Genomic DNA, 16810 nt, shown 5'->3' with positions numbered 1-16810 from the left:
GGGAGGTTGCAGCTTCTCCTGTTTGAGCATATACTCTGGTTTGTGGAGAGGTCAGATGATGTTCCGTTCTGCACTTTCCAGCACACACTCCTCATCATTTCCCTTTACTGCAAAAAATCCAATGTTATGTGCACCTCAATTTCTGAGCAACAAGATAATCCAGGGGTTCCTCCTGTGCATGCTCATGGGTTTGGTTTCCTTGGAATGAATCTCAGTGGAGACTGCTGTCTTAAGAGTATATGACTTTATTTACACATATATTGTTTCATTATTTCATTGCATTTATATCCCACCTTTTTCTTTAAGGAGCTCAAGGTGACGTATACAAGGTTCTCTCCCTCTCATTTACTTCCCACAATGGCCCTCTGACGTAGGTTAAGCTGAGTGTCAGGGACTGGCAGGGCTCTGAAGTGTGTGTGGTGGAGGCAGGAAACCAGGACAGTGACCCAGGAGATAGGGACAGCAATTTAGGGGGTTTGGTGCCACCTGCAAGGCAGGAGCCAGGGCAGAAGGAGGAGAAAAGAGCCTTCTTTGGCTGAGCGGGCAGGGAGGGAACATGACACTGAGAGGCAGTGACTGGCCCTTAAGGGTCCCTCAGTGAGTTTCATGGCCAAATGGAGAATTGAACCCTGGTCTCTCCCAAGCCACAGTGTAAGCACTACACCAAAGTGGCTGTATCCAACCTGGACAGATCCCACTGTATCCCGTTCTGGGTGCTGCAATTTAAGAAGGATGTTAATGAGCTGTTACATGTGCAGAGGAGGGCAATCAGGATGATCAAGGAGCTGCCTATGTTTAGCCTGGAAAAGAGGAAACTGAGAAGAGATATGATAGCCATCTTCTAATAGCTCAAGGGCTGTCACATGGAAGATGGAGCAAGCTTGATTACTCCTACTCTAGAAGGTGGGACTTGAACCAATTTCTTCAAGTTACAAGGAAGTAGATTCTGACTAAACATCTTTCTGACAGCAAGAGCTGTTTGCCAGTTGGGAGGTGGTGGACTCTCCTTCCTTGCAGGTTTTTAAGCAGAGGTTGGATGGCCATCTGTTCTTTAGCCATGACTCCTGCATTGCAAGGGGTCAGTCTATATGAGCACAGGCTAGAGGGGCTCACAGCAATAACACTTCAGTAGTCCTTGCCTCCCCATTAGGGTCCTAGGGAAGCCCCAAGCCACAGCTTTGGGTCCAGCACAGAGCAAGACAAGCCTCTGTGTCTCCAGCTTCCAGCATCAGCCGCAAACATACCAAACCTAGCTCTCCTGGACCCCTTCTGGGACTCGGTTGTAGCTGCTGCCACTGGCCTTTTGACGAACCATTCACATGTGGAGCTGAAAGCCCCAGGCTGTGATGCAGCCCCCTGGGATGAAGTGAGTGGGTGCTATGCTCCTGAGCTGTGTGAGGGAGGGGCTGCTGCAGGCTCTGCCTGCTTCTGTGTGGGTGGGCATTGTGACATCGGCCGGCCGTGTGGCCTGGAAGCCCTTCAAGGTTTAGCTAAAGGCAGGCGGCCACGGACTCCATGCTGGCAGGACATGACCAAGGAGGGGAAGGGCTCCGAGCAGCTTCCCGAAGCAATATGCATCGCAGGGCCCGGGAGCAAGGTCGCCAAGGACCTCCAGGTCCTGGTGAAGAAGGTGGCGGGCCAGCCTGAGGTCCTGCTCATTGGGGAGACGCTGGAAGGCAAGGACATCCATGGGATGATGGACACCTTCATCAAGGACCTCATTACCACCAACTGCTTCCCCATCCACCCCGGAGATTCCCTGAAGGAGCCCTTGGCTGCCACCACCTGCAATATCGGGGGCACGCCATGCCAGCTGATCTTCTTCCTCTGCCGGGCTTCCTGCCTCCAGGGAAAGCAGAAGGAGCTCCGCAGGGTCATCAAGGAGGTGAAGAAGTTTGTTGAGAAGTCCCCCTGTGCCCTGGTGGGCGTCGTCATGGACCCCAAGACTTCGGAGGCGGAGGCCGCCCGCGACCAGCTGCTGCGCATGCTCCGGGGCGCCTTCCCCAAGGGGTCTGCGCAGAAGCAGAGCAAGGCTGGAAAGGCTGCGGAGGAGGTCAAGAACGGCCCGATGGAGCTGGAGGACGTGGAAGTGGAAGCGGAGATCTACACCCCAGGCCACCCGCGGGGGAACCTGGCCATCGTGAAGGCAGCTTGCAGGGCTTCTGAAGCCCTGATCAAATCCAAAGGTGTGAGGCTCCCGGTTCTGGCACAGGGGTCGTGTAAGACAGCAGGGGCTCCCCCAAGGTTCATTGGTGGCGCCCTCTAGTGTGAAATGGCCCCTTTCCTTGGAAGGAGGCTACTGGAGGTTGCCTGTCACTCTGCCTGATTGGAGAATTGGAGGCAGCATTGTTTCTCAATACAGTACAAGTTTCTGGAAGCCCCAGAAACTGGGGAGAGGGCTCTTCGTGTTCTGGTCCTGCTTGCCAGTTTCCCAGCGGAGGGATCTGGTTGGCCACTGTTGCCACAAGATGTTGGCCTAGACGGGCCATTTTGGCCTGATCCAGCAGCCGGGCTCCTTATGGAACCCCCAGCTCCAGAGGCAGTCTATCTAGATTTCTAGGTTCTGAGGGGTATTAGGCCACTGTGAGAAAATGATACAGGGCTAGGTCAGTCATTAGCCCAATCCAGAAGACAGTCTCCTCTTAAGTTCTTCTGTATACAGTGGTATCTCGGGTTAAGTACTTAATTCGTTCCAGAGGTCCGTTCTTAACCTGAAACTGTTCTTAACCTGAAGCACCACTTTAGCTAATGGGGCCTCCCACTGCCGCTGCGCCGCCGGAGCATAATTTCTGTTCTCATCCTGAAGCAAAGTTCTTAACCTGAAGCACTATTTCTGGGTTAGCGGAGTCTGTAACCTGAAGCGTATGTAACCCGAGGTACCACTGTACAAGCTGAGTGTAGGTGGCAATACAGTTTAACTCCAACAGAAGTCCCAAATTCACTGATCCCTGCCAGATTTCTAGGGAAATCACCAGGGCCATCATTTTGTTGTTGTTGTTCTTAACACAGAGCAACCCAGCCCTCTGTGTTTCTCGCCCCCAGCTTAGCCAAGCTGAGGGGCTGTAGCTCAGAAAATGCAGAAGGTGCCAGGTTCAATCACCACTGGCATCTCCAGGAAAAGACCTGTGACTGACTATCTGGAGAACTGCTGCTGCCAGTCAGTGCAGACAGTACTGAGCTAGATGGACCAATGGTCCAACTTGCCATAAGGCAATCAGCTATATTTTGTCTGCCCCAGAACAACAAGCAGGGTGCATGCTTTGTTCTCTCCCCCACAAGGCCTGGCTTGCCCCCTCTCTCTTGGGCTCATGAAGATGCCTGCATTGCAGGGGGTTGGACTAGATGACCCTTTGGTCCCTTCCAGCTCTATGATTCTATGATCACTCCACAGTGACTCAAGATCAGTTCTGATGTGCGGTGACTTACAAGACAGAACCCTATGCATAAGGCCCCTCGAGTCAAAGGTCCAATGACCTCCCTGATCTGTGTGGTTAAGGATAGACATCAGAATTTCCTTTCCGCCTTAGGACTCGAAGCTTCTGCCACATGCAAACTGCTTAGAGCTAGCTTTTGGGGGTCGCTGCCCCCCTGATTACATAAACTTGTCCCCCGTGCCCCCTGCCTCAATCCTATGAAAAGCATTGTTCAGAAGAGTGGTTTGCATGACCCAGTAAGGAAGATAATAATGCAAAAGAAGTCAAAACCATGGCAATTACCGGTAATTGCCCCTTGATTCAAAATCCATTAAAAATTATGTAGTTTAATTAATTCAACAAAACTGAAGAATTTAGGGCCAACAGGATAGCAGAGTTGGAGGGGACCCCCTAACGTCATCTAGTCTAACCCGCTGCAAAGAAGGAAGCTCAACTAAAGCATCCATGACAGATGGCAATCCAATCTTGGCTTGGAAACCTCCAAGGAAAGAGAGTCCATGATCTTTGACTCCACCGTCAAACAGCTCTTACTGTCCAAAAGTTCTTCCAAATGTTTAGTCAGAATCTCTCCCCCCCCCCCCCCCAGTTTGGGTCCTCCCCTCCAGAGCAGCAGAAAAGAAGCAGGCTTCATCTTCCATTTGACAGCCCTTTGGATATTTCAAGATTGCTATAATGTCACCTCTCAGTCTCCTCCTGTTCCCCTCCCAGAGCTACAATGCTCAAGAGTACTGTAGTCCAACCATAATTCCCTCGTTCACAGGGAATGCTGGGAACAGCAGCTCTGTGCAGGGAGGAGGGGACTCCCAAACACTTTCAGCACTCAGAGCAAAACACAGCTCCCAGTGGGACCATCTTTTTAAAGTCTTGTGGTCATTGCCACCCCCTTGCCTCTCAGCCACCCCACCTCCTGGAATTCCTCCCGCAGGAAGCACTACACCTGCTTTGGGAACCACAGGCTTAGAGGTTCCCAGAGCCTCTGAAAGGTCAAAAGGGGTATGTAAATTTTGCTCAATAATAATAATAATAATAATAATAATAATAATTTATTTGTACCCTGCCCATCTGGCTGGGTTCCCCCAGCCACTCTGGACAGTTTCCAACAAAGATTAAAAATACATTAAAATGTCACACATTTAAAACTTCCCTGATGTCTTCAGATGTCTTCTAAATGTCAGGTAGTTGCTTATCTCTTTGACATCTGGTGGGAGGGCGTTCCACAGGGCGGGCGCCACTACCAAGAAGGCCCTCTTCCTGGTTCCCTGTAGCTTTGCTTCTCGCAGTGAGGGAACCACCAGAAGGCCCTCGGCACTGGACCTTAGCGTCCGGGCAGAACGATGGGGGTATACTCCTTCAGGTATACTGGGCCAAGGCCATTTAGGGCTTTAAAGGTCAGCACCAACACTTTGAATTGTGCTCGGAAATGTACTGGGAGCCAATTTAAGTCTTTCAAGACCGGTGTTATGTGGTCTTGGCGGCTGCGAATGGAAGATAAGAGATGTGTTTTTATGAATGGGTACAGGAATGGGAAAGTGGGACTATCCCCTTGATCTAGTTAACCCAAGAATTCCTGTGCAGGTATGCCGGAGGAGGCCCATAACGCCGAGGTCACTAAGGATTCGCTAACCATTACAGGTTCGTGGACTTCGTTTGCCGTCAAAAGTTTCGTGGGGATGACATTCATTGCCTTGGCTTCCGCAGCAGGGTGGTACGCCTACAACCAAGGGATGATCCCGCCAGAGGTGTTGCAACTCCTGCACTTGCCGCCTGTCTGAGGTGTGTGTTTCCTTCGGCTTTCTCTGTCAAGAGCCTTGTTGGCTTTGAGCAAGAGAACTTCAACTCAGGCCCGTCTCAGAATGCCAGCAATTGGGCGTCATCCAAAAGCCGTATGGGGCGGGCAAAAGAGAACTGCTCTTCAGCCAGATTGCACACATAACTTGTTGGATTCACTACCACAAGATCTGGTGATGCCCAGTGAAGGGCTTCTGGCTTAGTGGTTCGGCTTCAGCTTCCCATGCAGAAAGTCACAGGTTCATTCCCCAATGGCATCTCTGGGCTAATCTGATTTTGTATAAGGCAGATTCCTATCTTCCTATTTAAATTTGCCCTTTCTCCAGAACCATAAGGACTGGGGTCTTATTTTACTCTTAGGGAAAGAACCTTAGCTCAGTGATAAAGAAGCTGCTTTGCATGCAGAAATCCAGGTCGGGCTGCTCATGCCCCCATCTGGAACCCTGGATCGCCACTCCCAGTTTGTGTACTGAGTTGGATGGACCAGTGGTCTCACTCAATATGAGGCAACCTCTTAGGTTTCAGTAGCTTAGATGGATTGAAAACAACAATTAATTTTACATACTTATGGGTATTGTCAATGAGTATTAGCCAGGACAGTTGAAAATGGAGCCTCCATGTTCAGGAGAAGTTTGACACTAATAAAGCAGATACCTGTCACCGATAGTAAATGTGGATGTGCAGGAGCTCATCAAGACAGACCCTAGAGCCATGAGATGGCGTTTCCCTTTAGGTTCCCAGCAAGACCAAATACAAAATAAAAAGAACACATTATATTGTTTTTGTGGCATGGCTGCAATCCTGTACATGGTTTCCTGGGTAACCTCCACTGAACTCAGGGGTGCTTCTTCTCTGACTGCACAGGTCCAACATGCAGAACACTCAAGCTCCAGCCAGCTAAAATCCAAGCTTTGGCTTTTAATTAGAAATGTAAATAAGTGTTACTTTTTAAACTGCTGGTGTAAAGCAGGGCCCCATCAAAGAAAAGGAAAAGGCGAAGCCAGCCTCTGCTTATTTTCCTAATCCTCTGACTTTATACCGACTGGCCCCAAATGAGTAACACTTGAAAGCCTCCTTATCCCCTCATTCACTGGAGGGTCCTGTCGCTGCTGTGGTGGGGGCCGAAAATTAGTTGGGGGCCCTCCAGGCCAGTTCTGGCCTGAGGACTACTGATTCCCTGCCCGCTCCACTATGTAGCCATAATGGCTATTAGCACCGAAAGACTTGTTATCCATGGCTTTGTCTAACTCCTAGAGCCATCTAAGGCTGTGGCCTTCGTATCTTGTGCCAGTGAGTTCCCCAGAATAATTGGGTGTTGTGCAAAGAAGTCCTTTCTTTTATCTATCCTGAATCTCCTGTTTAGCATTATGCCGCAACAGAAGCCCAGAGATCCGATGTTTTTTTAGGCATGGTCTGCATGCTTACTGAAATAAGCTGATAGCTCCTGTGGGTGGGGTTTTTTTGGCCAATAGGTGTTGCATTTATTTTATCACTCAAAGAAAATTGAATGCAATAACACCCACCCCTTAAAAAGGAGGGAAAACCATTGACCTGATGGTTTTATTCTGTTTTCTCTTCAGATTCCGAGTTCTTTTGGGTTTCAGCTGTCCTGCAAAATAAAATCAACAGCATGGCACCTCTGTGTGTGTGTCATGTATTTTACCATCCTGCACTGGGAAAACCATTTGCTATCTGTCTCTAGTGCCCCCTTCAAAAAACCACAAATGGGCCTTTTGCCCTGTGCCCTACCCGCTTGCTCTTACAGCATAGACAACTATTTCGCCTTGGCATTCAAGATCACCAGGGCAAAGTTGAACTGCGTTCTAACCCTGGGCCCTTTACACATGCTCAGAAGCACCGGCTTCTTTTCAGTTCACACGTTTTTAGTTATAAACCTCGGCCAGGAAAATAAGTTATGAGCAGAGGGCACAAGAGGAAAACAAGGCCCCCTACCGCAACAAAGTTTCCCACGGTGCTCTGGAGCCGCTGCTTTTTTAAAGGGCGCTGCCCCTTTAAGCAGAGGCCGCGCGCCACTCGCTCAGACAAAAGCCGGGCAAGCGGGCTTTTCCTCTCTCTCCCGCCTCCCTGCACTCAAATCCCCGGATGAAGCCCCGCATTCTCATTGGCAGCGGGAGGCGGAGACATAATAACAGCGACACACAAAATGGCGCCGGGGCGGTCGGCGCGCTACTTTCTTGCGCTTACATAATGCGACCTCCCTCGCTTCTTTCCTCTTCCCCCTCCTTTTCTTTCTCTCCCTCGCGCAAGCAAACGCGCCTATTTGAGTGACGTGCCAATCCGCCAATGGCGCGGCGGGGCATTCCGAGTGAGACCAATGGCGGCCCGCGGAAAGGCGCGAGAAATCGAGAAGGCGGGTCTCCTTAATAGTTAAATTTAAGAAGAAAAACCCGCCACCGCTCTTCTCTTTTATTCTCTCCCTTCCTTGACTTCTTTCTGTGGTAGTGTTGATTTTTGTGTTTTTCACTCTGTGTGTGTGAGTGTGAGTGAGTGAGTGTGTGTGTGTGTGTGTGTGTGTGTGTGTGTGTGTGTGTGTGAACGGGGGGGGGAGTTGTTTGCGCACGCGCAGAGCGAACGAGCGCGAGAGCGGCTGAGGAGGGACTGAGCGGGCTTCTCCCTCCCGCGCTCTCTCCCTTCTTGTGAGGAGAAAAAGGAGGAGGAGGATCATCATCACTGTCGCCGCCGCCGCCCGCTTCTCCCCTTCTGTGTATCTCCCGCCATTTTCCCGGCGGCCCTTCTAGCTCCGGAGCCGCCGCCGCCGCCTCCCCGGGGCCTGGTGGCCGGGCGATGGCGCCGCTACTGGGCCGCAAGCCCTTCCCGCTGGCCAAGCCTTTGCCGCCGCCGGGAGAGCCGCCTGGGGGAGACGAGAAGGAGGTGGCGGAGGAGCGCTTCGTCATCGCCCACACGCAGGAGGCCTTCCGCACCAGCGAGTATCCTACGGACGGCATTAACTGGAGGGGGGCAGGCGGGGGGAGGAGAAGGGAAAGAGTATGGCGCCCCCCTTGTTTACCTCCGAAAGAGAAAAGGAGAGGGAGGTGGGGGGCTAGTGCATGGGGGGGGGGCTTTGTTGTGTTTGACTCTGCTTTCCTTCCTTTCCCCCCTCCCTCCCTCTCTTATCCTGACCTGACCCGATTCGGGCGAAGGAGGAAGGCTGCCTCAGCCACTACGTCGTCCTGCCTCTCCGCTCCCGGCTCCCCTTCCTCCTCCTATTTCGGCTTATTCTCTTCTCCTGCCTTCCTCCTCTGTCGGGCCTGCTCGCTTGTCGCGTCTTTTCCCGAGGTTTTTTGGGGGGAGACGGGACGGGACGGATCAGGGCAACAGGAAACCTCTTTCGTTCTCTTTCTCTGGACTTTCCCAGCAGCGGTCCTTCTTTCTTTCTCTCTCACCCACCCACCCGGCAGTCGGGGGCAGTACGTATATACTTAAGGATACCAGTTCTAGGAAATGGCAAGTGGGGAGAGTCCTGCTTTTGTGCTGGCGTCCCTCTTGGGGAGCCCTAATCTTTTGCTTGTGGGCTTCCCATTAGAGTACTGTATCTGGAGAACAGGATGCTGGGCTAGATGGGGCCCCCTTGGCCTGATGCGACAGCGGGACTTTTCTTGCATTCTTACAGCCCAGTCTTCTCCTCTCACTGGGGCCATCTAAACTTTGGACCTCAGTGCCTCTTGAGGGAATGGAAGGAGGCCTGGCCCAGTATATGTGGGGGCAGAAGCCCCATCCCACAGCCCTTTTCTTGGGGCTCCCCCAGCAAGTGTTAATTCACAGGGTTCAGCTTCTTCCTTCTCACCTGCTTAAAAATTGGTCCTGCAGCTGGATCAGACCAAAGGAAGCCCATCTCACCCTGCTGCTTCATTCCTGTAAGGGGCCTGTCTGGTGTCTACAGGCAGGGTAGGGACATCACTTTCTCCTTGATTCCCTGAATTCCTGTTGTCAGGGCTCAGGGCGGCTGCAAATTTGATGTGTGTTTTAGGCTGAAGCAGATTTATGGCTTTAATTATCTTCTCATTAGCCAAGAGAGTTTGAAATTGAGCCTCCATAGCCAGAGGCCGTTTGCCTCTGAATACCAGTTGGTGGAGGAGGGGCTGTTGCCCTTGACCCTGCATTTGTGAGCTTCTGAGAGGCTCCTGGCTGGTCAGTTCTGGAAAAAAGGTGATGGTGATCACTTTGGTCTGATCCAGCCAGGGGAAGCCTTCTATGCATCCTTAGTTACTTTTATATCAAGTAATTGGAGCGGTACAGTTGTGGTTACTAGGAGGTCTCCACTCTCCAGGCTGACAAGACCCTGACCTGCTTAACTTTAGCAGAAGTAAATTAAGGGTAGATCCTCACTGTACAGCGGCTGTCTCCTGTCATGTAATACCTCCAGTGAAGCTGATTGGCAGAAAGTTCATGAGATGTGAGTGGTAGTTCAGAGTAATGGAAGTTGCTGCCTCCTGTGGTGGTCTGTATAAATTAACTTGCCCTCACAAGTGTTGAAAGCTGTTAGCTTATATATCTTTAGACCAGTTTCATGGTGGAATTAGTTCAGCTGCAGCAGTTGACTCTAATGGTAAAATGGAGCCTCCATGTTCAGAAGCAGTGCATCTCCAAGTACCAGGTGCTGTGGACAAACAGCAGGGGAGAGCTGTTTTCACACACTGCTTGTGAGTTGCTCTGGGCACCTCCCTGGCTGCTGTTGAAAATGGCCTTTGCCAGCCTGGCAGGCCAGCTTCCAGATGCTGCTGAACTACAATTCCCATCAGCCCCAGCCAACATGGCCATGTGATACTAGGGATGATAGGACTTGTAATATGAAACATGGAGGGCATCAAGTTGGCAAAGGATGAGTTAGATCAGATGGTTCTCTTGGTTTGATTCCTAGGATTAAATTATTTCTCTTAATTCTTGGTACTTTAAACGTTAGTGTGGTGTGGCAAAAATGACTGTTTCTCATTTGTGCAGGGGATTTCTCTGCATTCAACAAAATATTTGTGCTAGTGCTGACGCAATTCATGCTAACGCAACCCCCTGCCTAAGAGCCTCACACTTTCCCATATGTGCTCAGGACTGTTGGGGGGGGATCTCCAGAACAGATTTAGGGGTTTGTGGTAGGAGGAGGGGGGAACATTCAATTGCTGATGAAACATTCACCATAGCGCTGTGCTGACTATAACCCTGAATGTTGGAGCCAACCTTGGGTTTAACTGGTAGCTGTAGGTGTTGAGTTGCACACAGGCTGAGCAGGGATAGAGAAGCTTATTGCTCATTTCTCCTGGGTTGTCAAGGTTGAAATCACATGAACCCCTCTGCCAGGCATAAGTAGACTGTCACTACCCCCCCTTTCTTTTTGCAGCCTAGTCACTTTTGTGAGCTTATTTCCAATGTTGATTTGAGGCCTAGTGCCTGGAAAGACCCTGCCATACTGATGCAAGTTTTCAGTGTAACTTGTCCCTTTCTTCAGACACTTATTTTTTCAAGTACTGTGTTAAAAGGTTATGCCTGACATGTCCTTGCCCAGGCCACTTAAAGATCTTTTGATGACTGAGCAGAGATTTGAACGAGGTCTGCATCTAAGCCCACTGGTGATTGATGTGTAGTTCAAGGAAAGCTGCTATTTAAGAATTGATCACTACAATATTGTTTGCTGCTCTGGCTTCATCTTCTACATGCTTCCCTATACACATGTTGCAGTTATTTTGATGTTTTTCAGACTTTGATGGAGATGGATTTTTGCCCAAGGTTAGCCAGCCGATGAGCTTAATAGCTAAGCAGGGAACTGAACTTGAATCTGCCGCCTCCAAATTTCTATTCAGAACATTGCTAGACCTACAGTAGATACCCATTTCGTTTCTCCTATAAAATATAATTATCTCTTAGGTCGAAGGTTGGTGTTGTGAGCATCTTAAAAGCCCAAAGAGCTGATTTTTATACGCCTAAGCAATGAAATTTAGCATCCATACAAGGAAAAGCTTTGTTCCCTCTCACCATTCTCGCTTCTTTGTCTTGTACCCAAGAGAGCCCTTTCCTCTGACCCAACCCTCTCCTCTTTTCTTTCTCTTTCTCTTTCTCTTTCCCCTCCCCCTCCCCAGTTCTGTCTGAACCGCCTGGGCTGTTCTGGTCATTAATGGTTGAGGTTCTTTTAGGAAGCAGGGCTGGTTTTTCGTTGTTTTTTTGCAGTGTCTTGATGGATAATCTAAAGCAAGAGATTTGAGGTGGAAAGTGATTTCTTCAGAGTGGGATTTTCTGCTTTCTGTGTTTGTAACTTGTTTACTATCATGTGACCAGAAGTTGTTTTGTGAAACTGGAGCTCTTCAGTCTCTGTGCACAGATCTGACTGGATAAGGCAGAAGCATGTCCGCAGTAAACTCATAGTCCCCACTTCCTTTGGAGCAGCTCCTTCTGGCCTGGATTGCAGCTTGCATAACCCATTCATGCTAGCTTAATTCTACTGGAATCCTGTGGACTGTCTGCAATCTCTGTTTTATCATTAAAAAAAAATGCTTGCCACCGTAATGGGGGCAGCAGAGCAAAGTCAAGCATGGCATAGAACCCTTCTGATGCAAAAACAAACAAAAAAACCCATTGCAGGACAGGCTGCTTTGAGTTGAGTAGTCCCTGCCCCCACAGTGTGTTGGTGTTAAGGAAGTCCAAACCTCTGGTGAGGAGGAGCTTGAGTTAGCCAGATCCCTCTGCTGGCAGGAGGGCTGGCTTGTGGGGAGCATGCTTATTGAGTTGGTGTGTTCAGGACCAATAGCCTTCCTGAGCTAGCAACAAAGACTGCCTGTCTTGATCCAGCTTCTTTCTGTCAGGAAAGCCCTTGGGATGAATCTGTACATGGGCTGCATAACTGCCAAGTGAGGTGATGGGGTGCCAGTCAGAAGAAGAGAATGTGATTGGCAGGGGAATCTCCTTGGTGAGTGTGAGATAAGCAGTCTGGAGCTGTCAGTTGGAGGGTGGTGCGAGGGCAACGGCAGTGCACAGGTTGTTATATATGTTAGTGGCAAATTTGAGTGATATCAGTGAGTGGAATATGCTTTGGTGGGGTTACTTGCTCTTAAACTAGCTGAGAATGCCTGCACTTTAGGAATCTAGGTGCATTAGAATTCTGCACCAATGCAGGAAAAGTCACTTTCTGTGGGTTTTATCCTCCCCAATAGTATGTAGACAGCAACACCGGCATTTATTCTTTGCTTTCTTCACTATTCTGACCTTGGCTGTCCATCCCACGATCAGCCCAAGGCATATAGTGCTAGCAAGGGCAACAGAGCTACATGTTTCTACCTTAAAAAGATAGGCTGTGTGTGCATTGTCATATAAGGAGAAAGATTTTTTTGTCAGTAAGAGCTGAGTTTTATAAATGAAGTTTCTGGGGCTTCTGTATGCCCTAGAAAAGAAGGATGACTCTTCTTGGTTCATCTTTTTCTGTAGCGTGACATGCTCCTGCAAGTCACCTCCAGGACGTCTTGCTAAATTACAGTTGTCTTTGCACACCTGTGTTGGCTTGCCCGAGTCCTCTCACTTTTGCCCCTTGGCTCTATAATTTAGAGCACTTAAAGTCTGACTGTGGTGCACAGATTTGAATGCATCTATGCTTTTCCTTTCACCATCTCAAATCTCCACACTTTCTCAAGAGCCATTCTTATCTGCTTTAAGGTTTTCAGTGATAAGAGGAGTTGCTTTTGAAAGCTTATCGGCTATCATAAGCGAGTTGGTCTTCAATGGTCCTCTGGTCTGGTCAGCCACAGTTCTTGATCAAATCAGTAGAACGGAGAGCTTGGCTGTTGAATTGTGCAGAGTTCATATGTTGATCTGCTTCAAGTCACTTTTCTCCAGCAACTCATCCTGGAGGTGTTTGTGGAAGTTAAGAGAAGTTCAGGTTGGGTTGTGGTGAATCCTGTTTGTCTGGCAAGCATACAAAAAGTGTGACATGTACTTTGATAACAATTTAGCTGTATACACGTCTTGGATTTGTTATAGTTGGTATACATGTTTTGGATTTGTGTTCACATAGTCCTGCCTCAGATGCCCAGAGTCAAATTATGGGCTCATGCATGCCTTCCTCTCTCCCTGCTATCCCTCCTCTCATGGTCACAGATTCCTTCCCTTAATATTCTCCTTTGAGGTAGCTGTAGTTTGTTGGGAAATCTGGATTAGGTAAACTGTGCTGATGACAAATCTTTGTCTTTAAACTAAAATTGGAAAGCCACTTCAATGTGCAGTTTCCAGTTTGGTAAGGAAGCGAGTTGTTTGTTTGGTGGCCATATAAAGTGGCTCAAAATGTACCTGATGGGTAGCAGTAAATAATAACACCGAAAAATATAATGGGAGCAACCAAGCACAGTATCAACAAGTACATATATCTAATAAAAATAGTAATCACTCCATGCAACTTGTGTAAAGCAGTTCAGATAGAGTGCAAGCTGCAAATTAAACACGATGTTTTCCTGAGTTGTTGCTCCTTCAGAGAGTATGAAGCACGGCTGGAGAAATACAGCCAGCGAATATGGACCTGCAAAAGCACCGGAAGCAGCCAGCTGACACACAAAGAAGCCTGGGAGGAGGAGCAGGAAGTCGCTGAGCTGTAAGTAGCAGAATCCAAAGCATCTATTTTTAGAGACCAGGGCATGAGCCCTAAACGTAGGATGCTGGTTGTTTGGCAAGTGGCTGACTGTTGCTGTGAAAATCATCATCAGAAGTCTGAGTCAGCATCCAAAGAAGGATTGAACGTCTTTCTCCACCTGTGTTGATCAAGGGGATCGGCCCCAAGTTAGCTTTGGCCTTGCTGCCTCTTCTAATTCTTGCTTTTGTTTTGTTAGGGCCTTATTTTTCTTGTTGTTTATAAATGTACAACTTGCCTTTTTTAGTCCAGTATGTTTTATTTTTTAATTGGCCTTACTCTGTTAAGGACTCAAGGCGGTTATTGATCTGGTTGATATTATACTGCAGTTAAAATCAAATCCAGATGTGTTGCACAAAAATGCAGTAAGAACACCACTCTTTGTAATCATCTCAACGCTGTTCTAGAGGCTTTCTGGAAGATCTTCTCGTGCTGGGTATTCATGCTGAAAAGCCACTCTAGGCACATTTCCCCCTTAGGTAACAGTTGCATGTTTGTTCAAGACATCCTTCTCTGCAAACCAGGCTCCCAAAGGGCCCAGTGTCTGAGATGAAAGTTCCTGACCTAATTCTGTCTCTCAGTAGGTGGAAGTGGTGTGTTTGTGAGTGTTGGTCTGCAGGTGGAGCTTATGTCAAAAAGTTCCTGCACATAGAAATCTAGCATATCAGGAAGAATGCAACTTGCCTCCACTCAGAACAAGGTTCTATGAGCCTCTGCTTGCAGTCTTAGTGGGGTAATATTGAGAAGCAGGTTTATTAGCTCATCTGCTGTTTGTGAGAATTAGACCACGAACATTTCACCTTGTCTTCAACCTGTCTTTTGGTAGATTGAATAAATCTTCCTACTCAAGTTTTACAATTGTCTATCAGAGCAGGCAGAGTGTTGCAGGCTTGTACAGTTCCCTTGATACGTACAAGTTTTGTACCAGAGAACTGTACACAGCTTCACTAACATCTTTCCCTCCTCCTTATCTTGGAAGTTGCAAGGCAGCTTCCTATGCCATGGTGGATTTTGTCATTCTCAGCTGACATTGCTGATAGAGGGATTTGTGAATTACTTCATGAACGTGGCTTCCACTGTTGGCTGCTGATTCTGTGAGTTTACTGTTGTCCGTTTTGTAGTAGTTGCCACTTAAATGGAATGTGTTATATTCCCCTCTCTCTTTTGATGATATTTTTAGCTTGAAGGAGGAATTCCCAGTTTGGTATGAGAAACTTGTCCTGGAAATGGTTCATCACAACACAATTTCCTTAGAAAAACTGGTAGACACTTCCTGGCTGGAGATCATGACCAAGTTTGCTGTGGGAGAAGAGTGTGACTTTGAGGTAAGGCCCCGGCTTGAATGGATCAGGGTATCCAAGGCTGTTTCTCTTTTCTGGGCCTACTTGTTCTTTTGCACTTTCTGCCGTCATGTCCAAAAGGTGGAATACTCTTTCCCCACCTCCAAACTGATGTAATTGGTTTCCAGAGGAATTTCAGTGTAATTATTAGATACAACATACCTGGAAAGAGGGAAGAGGGTACAGGTTACCTTGGAACAGGTTCCTCTTCCAGTCACGTGACTGGAACAAGTGACCAGTTATCTCCTAGAGGGCATCTCTTGGGTGAACTCTGGTGTCTTGTTCAATGACTGCAAGCAAACCTTTACATGAGTTCTACATTGCTGGGTTTCAACTGTGGATGGCTGCTGGGTTTTGATCTGTTTAGTGCTTCTTTTTAAATGTGTATTTGCACTGTATTTTAATTTGGCATTAGTGGATTGTCATACCATCTTGCCTATTCCAACCATGCACAAGGGGGTGGTAAACTTAGCCTTGCTCCAGGTGACTAGCAGCTCCCCGCCACCCCCAACTGCATTCATGAACCCCCCCACAGTCACCATTTTGTAAGCAGCTCCCTGAATCTAGTCATGTGTTCACTTTGGGCCTCCCTACCAGTTCTCATTGGTTTTCCTCTTCCCATCAGGTTGGGAAAGAAAAGGTGCTGAGAGTAAAAGTAGTAAAAATCCATCCTTTGGAGAAGGCGACAGATGAAGAGGCACCTGAGAAGAAAGCCGACGGGGCCTGTGATTCCCCGTCCAGTGACAAAGAAAATTCCAGCCAGGTGGTTCAGGACAACCAAAAGGAGTTGGCACTGAAGGAAGATGACAGCCGGAGAGAGAGTCTGAGTGAGTAGCAAGCCACGCCCTGGCCTGAGGGATGTTGGTGATCCACTATCTTTTATCCGGGTAGTATAGGCTGCCTTCAAAATATCTATTGGTTACCCAGGTTGGGGTGTGTGTGTGGTGCTTTGGGGAGAGAGTCTATCTAGACGACAGGTGACTTTGGTCTGCTGGTGACAACCAACTTGCTCTCTGTTCTGGCTAAGTCAAGGCCTCCTGTGTCTGTCATTGTAGGACTGATACTTAGTTGAAGAAGCATTAGGAAGCCCCCATTCCCTTTGCTATGGGTCACTGGCCCTGTGCTGCAGCCTTTTTTAATGAGCGTGTCTGAAGGGTGTTGCCTTTGGTCTTGCCACTTCTGTATTAATAATCCACTTGATTGCCCTTTGGGTCAGATAAATGGAGCATTCCATGGAAAAAGGCAGTCATAGTTGTGGTCGTAGCTTAAATATGGTATGCAGGTAGATCCTTTGTGTAGCGTTTCATGGGAAGTAGTTCCATTGGCTGGTGTTTTATGCCCATGCTTTCTCCAGCAGCTTCTCCTATAGATTCTAGTTAATGTGCTTTGCTGTAGGAAGTTTTTACAAACAAATAAGGTGCATTGTGTGGTTGGACAGCGGAAACATTTCAGGTATGCTGTTCGCAAGCAGGGAAACTTATAGACGGAAGCCAACTAACTTGTCACGTTCTTTGATTAAGTCTCAGTGTACTAACTGAGCATACTTAAGGGTTTGCAAGCAGCAACAAACAACATCACTGGTGGTGCTCAAGGAAACTCTTTCAGAGATCCTGGCTCCTTTCCAAAATTAGGGG

The 16810-nt window shown here is 48.4% G+C and overlaps 2 protein-coding genes across 3 annotated transcripts in view; both read left to right on the top strand.

Annotated features, from left to right (window-relative positions):
• Positions 1-1473: 1473 nt before the first annotated feature.
• On the top strand, positions 1474-6858 carry LOC308574455 (uncharacterized protein C2orf72 homolog). Of its 2 annotated transcripts, none has more exons than XM_081172292.1 (3): positions 1474-2186; positions 5067-5207; positions 6803-6858. In XM_081172292.1, exons 1-2 carry the CDS (start codon positions 1529-1531, stop codon positions 5204-5206), a joined length of 798 nt encoding a protein of 265 aa, XP_081028418.1. In that variant the 5' UTR covers positions 1474-1528; the 3' UTR covers position 5207; positions 6803-6858. The 2 variants fall into 2 exon arrangements, with proteins under 2 accessions (XP_081028418.1, XP_081028417.1); XM_081172291.1 differs by having other exon boundaries at positions 5010-5207.
• A 913-nt stretch (positions 6859-7771) lies between these two features.
• The window catches only part of BAZ1B (bromodomain adjacent to zinc finger domain 1B), a 29507-nt gene continuing 20468 nt past the window's right edge, over positions 7772-16810 (top strand). Inside the window, exons 1-4 of the mRNA XM_081172271.1 lie at positions 7772-8170; positions 13684-13800; positions 15017-15161; positions 15802-16003. Of these exons, the coding sequence (XP_081028397.1) occupies positions 8028-8170; positions 13684-13800; positions 15017-15161; positions 15802-16003 (607 nt within the window). The 5' untranslated portion in view covers positions 7772-8027. The remainder of the gene's footprint in view (positions 8171-13683; positions 13801-15016; positions 15162-15801; positions 16004-16810) is intronic.

Source organism: Podarcis bocagei (genome assembly GCF_964188305.1).
Source record: "Podarcis bocagei genome assembly, chromosome: 15".
Classification (NCBI taxonomy): Eukaryota; Metazoa; Chordata; class Lepidosauria; order Squamata; family Lacertidae; genus Podarcis; species Podarcis bocagei.
This window is presented reverse-complemented; position numbering and strand designations above follow the sequence as displayed.

What these genes read in the sequence shown, in the direction of transcription:
- LOC308574455 (XM_081172291.1), top strand. Translation starts at nt 1,529, where the DNA reads ATGACCAAGGAGGGGAAGGGCTCCGAGCAGCTTCCCGAAGCAATATGC. An exon ending in AGCCCTGATCAAATCCAAAG is followed by an intron (nt 2,187 to 5,009) that starts GTGTGAGGCTCC and finishes ATTCCTGTGCAG; the next exon opens with GTATGCCGGAGGAGGCCCAT.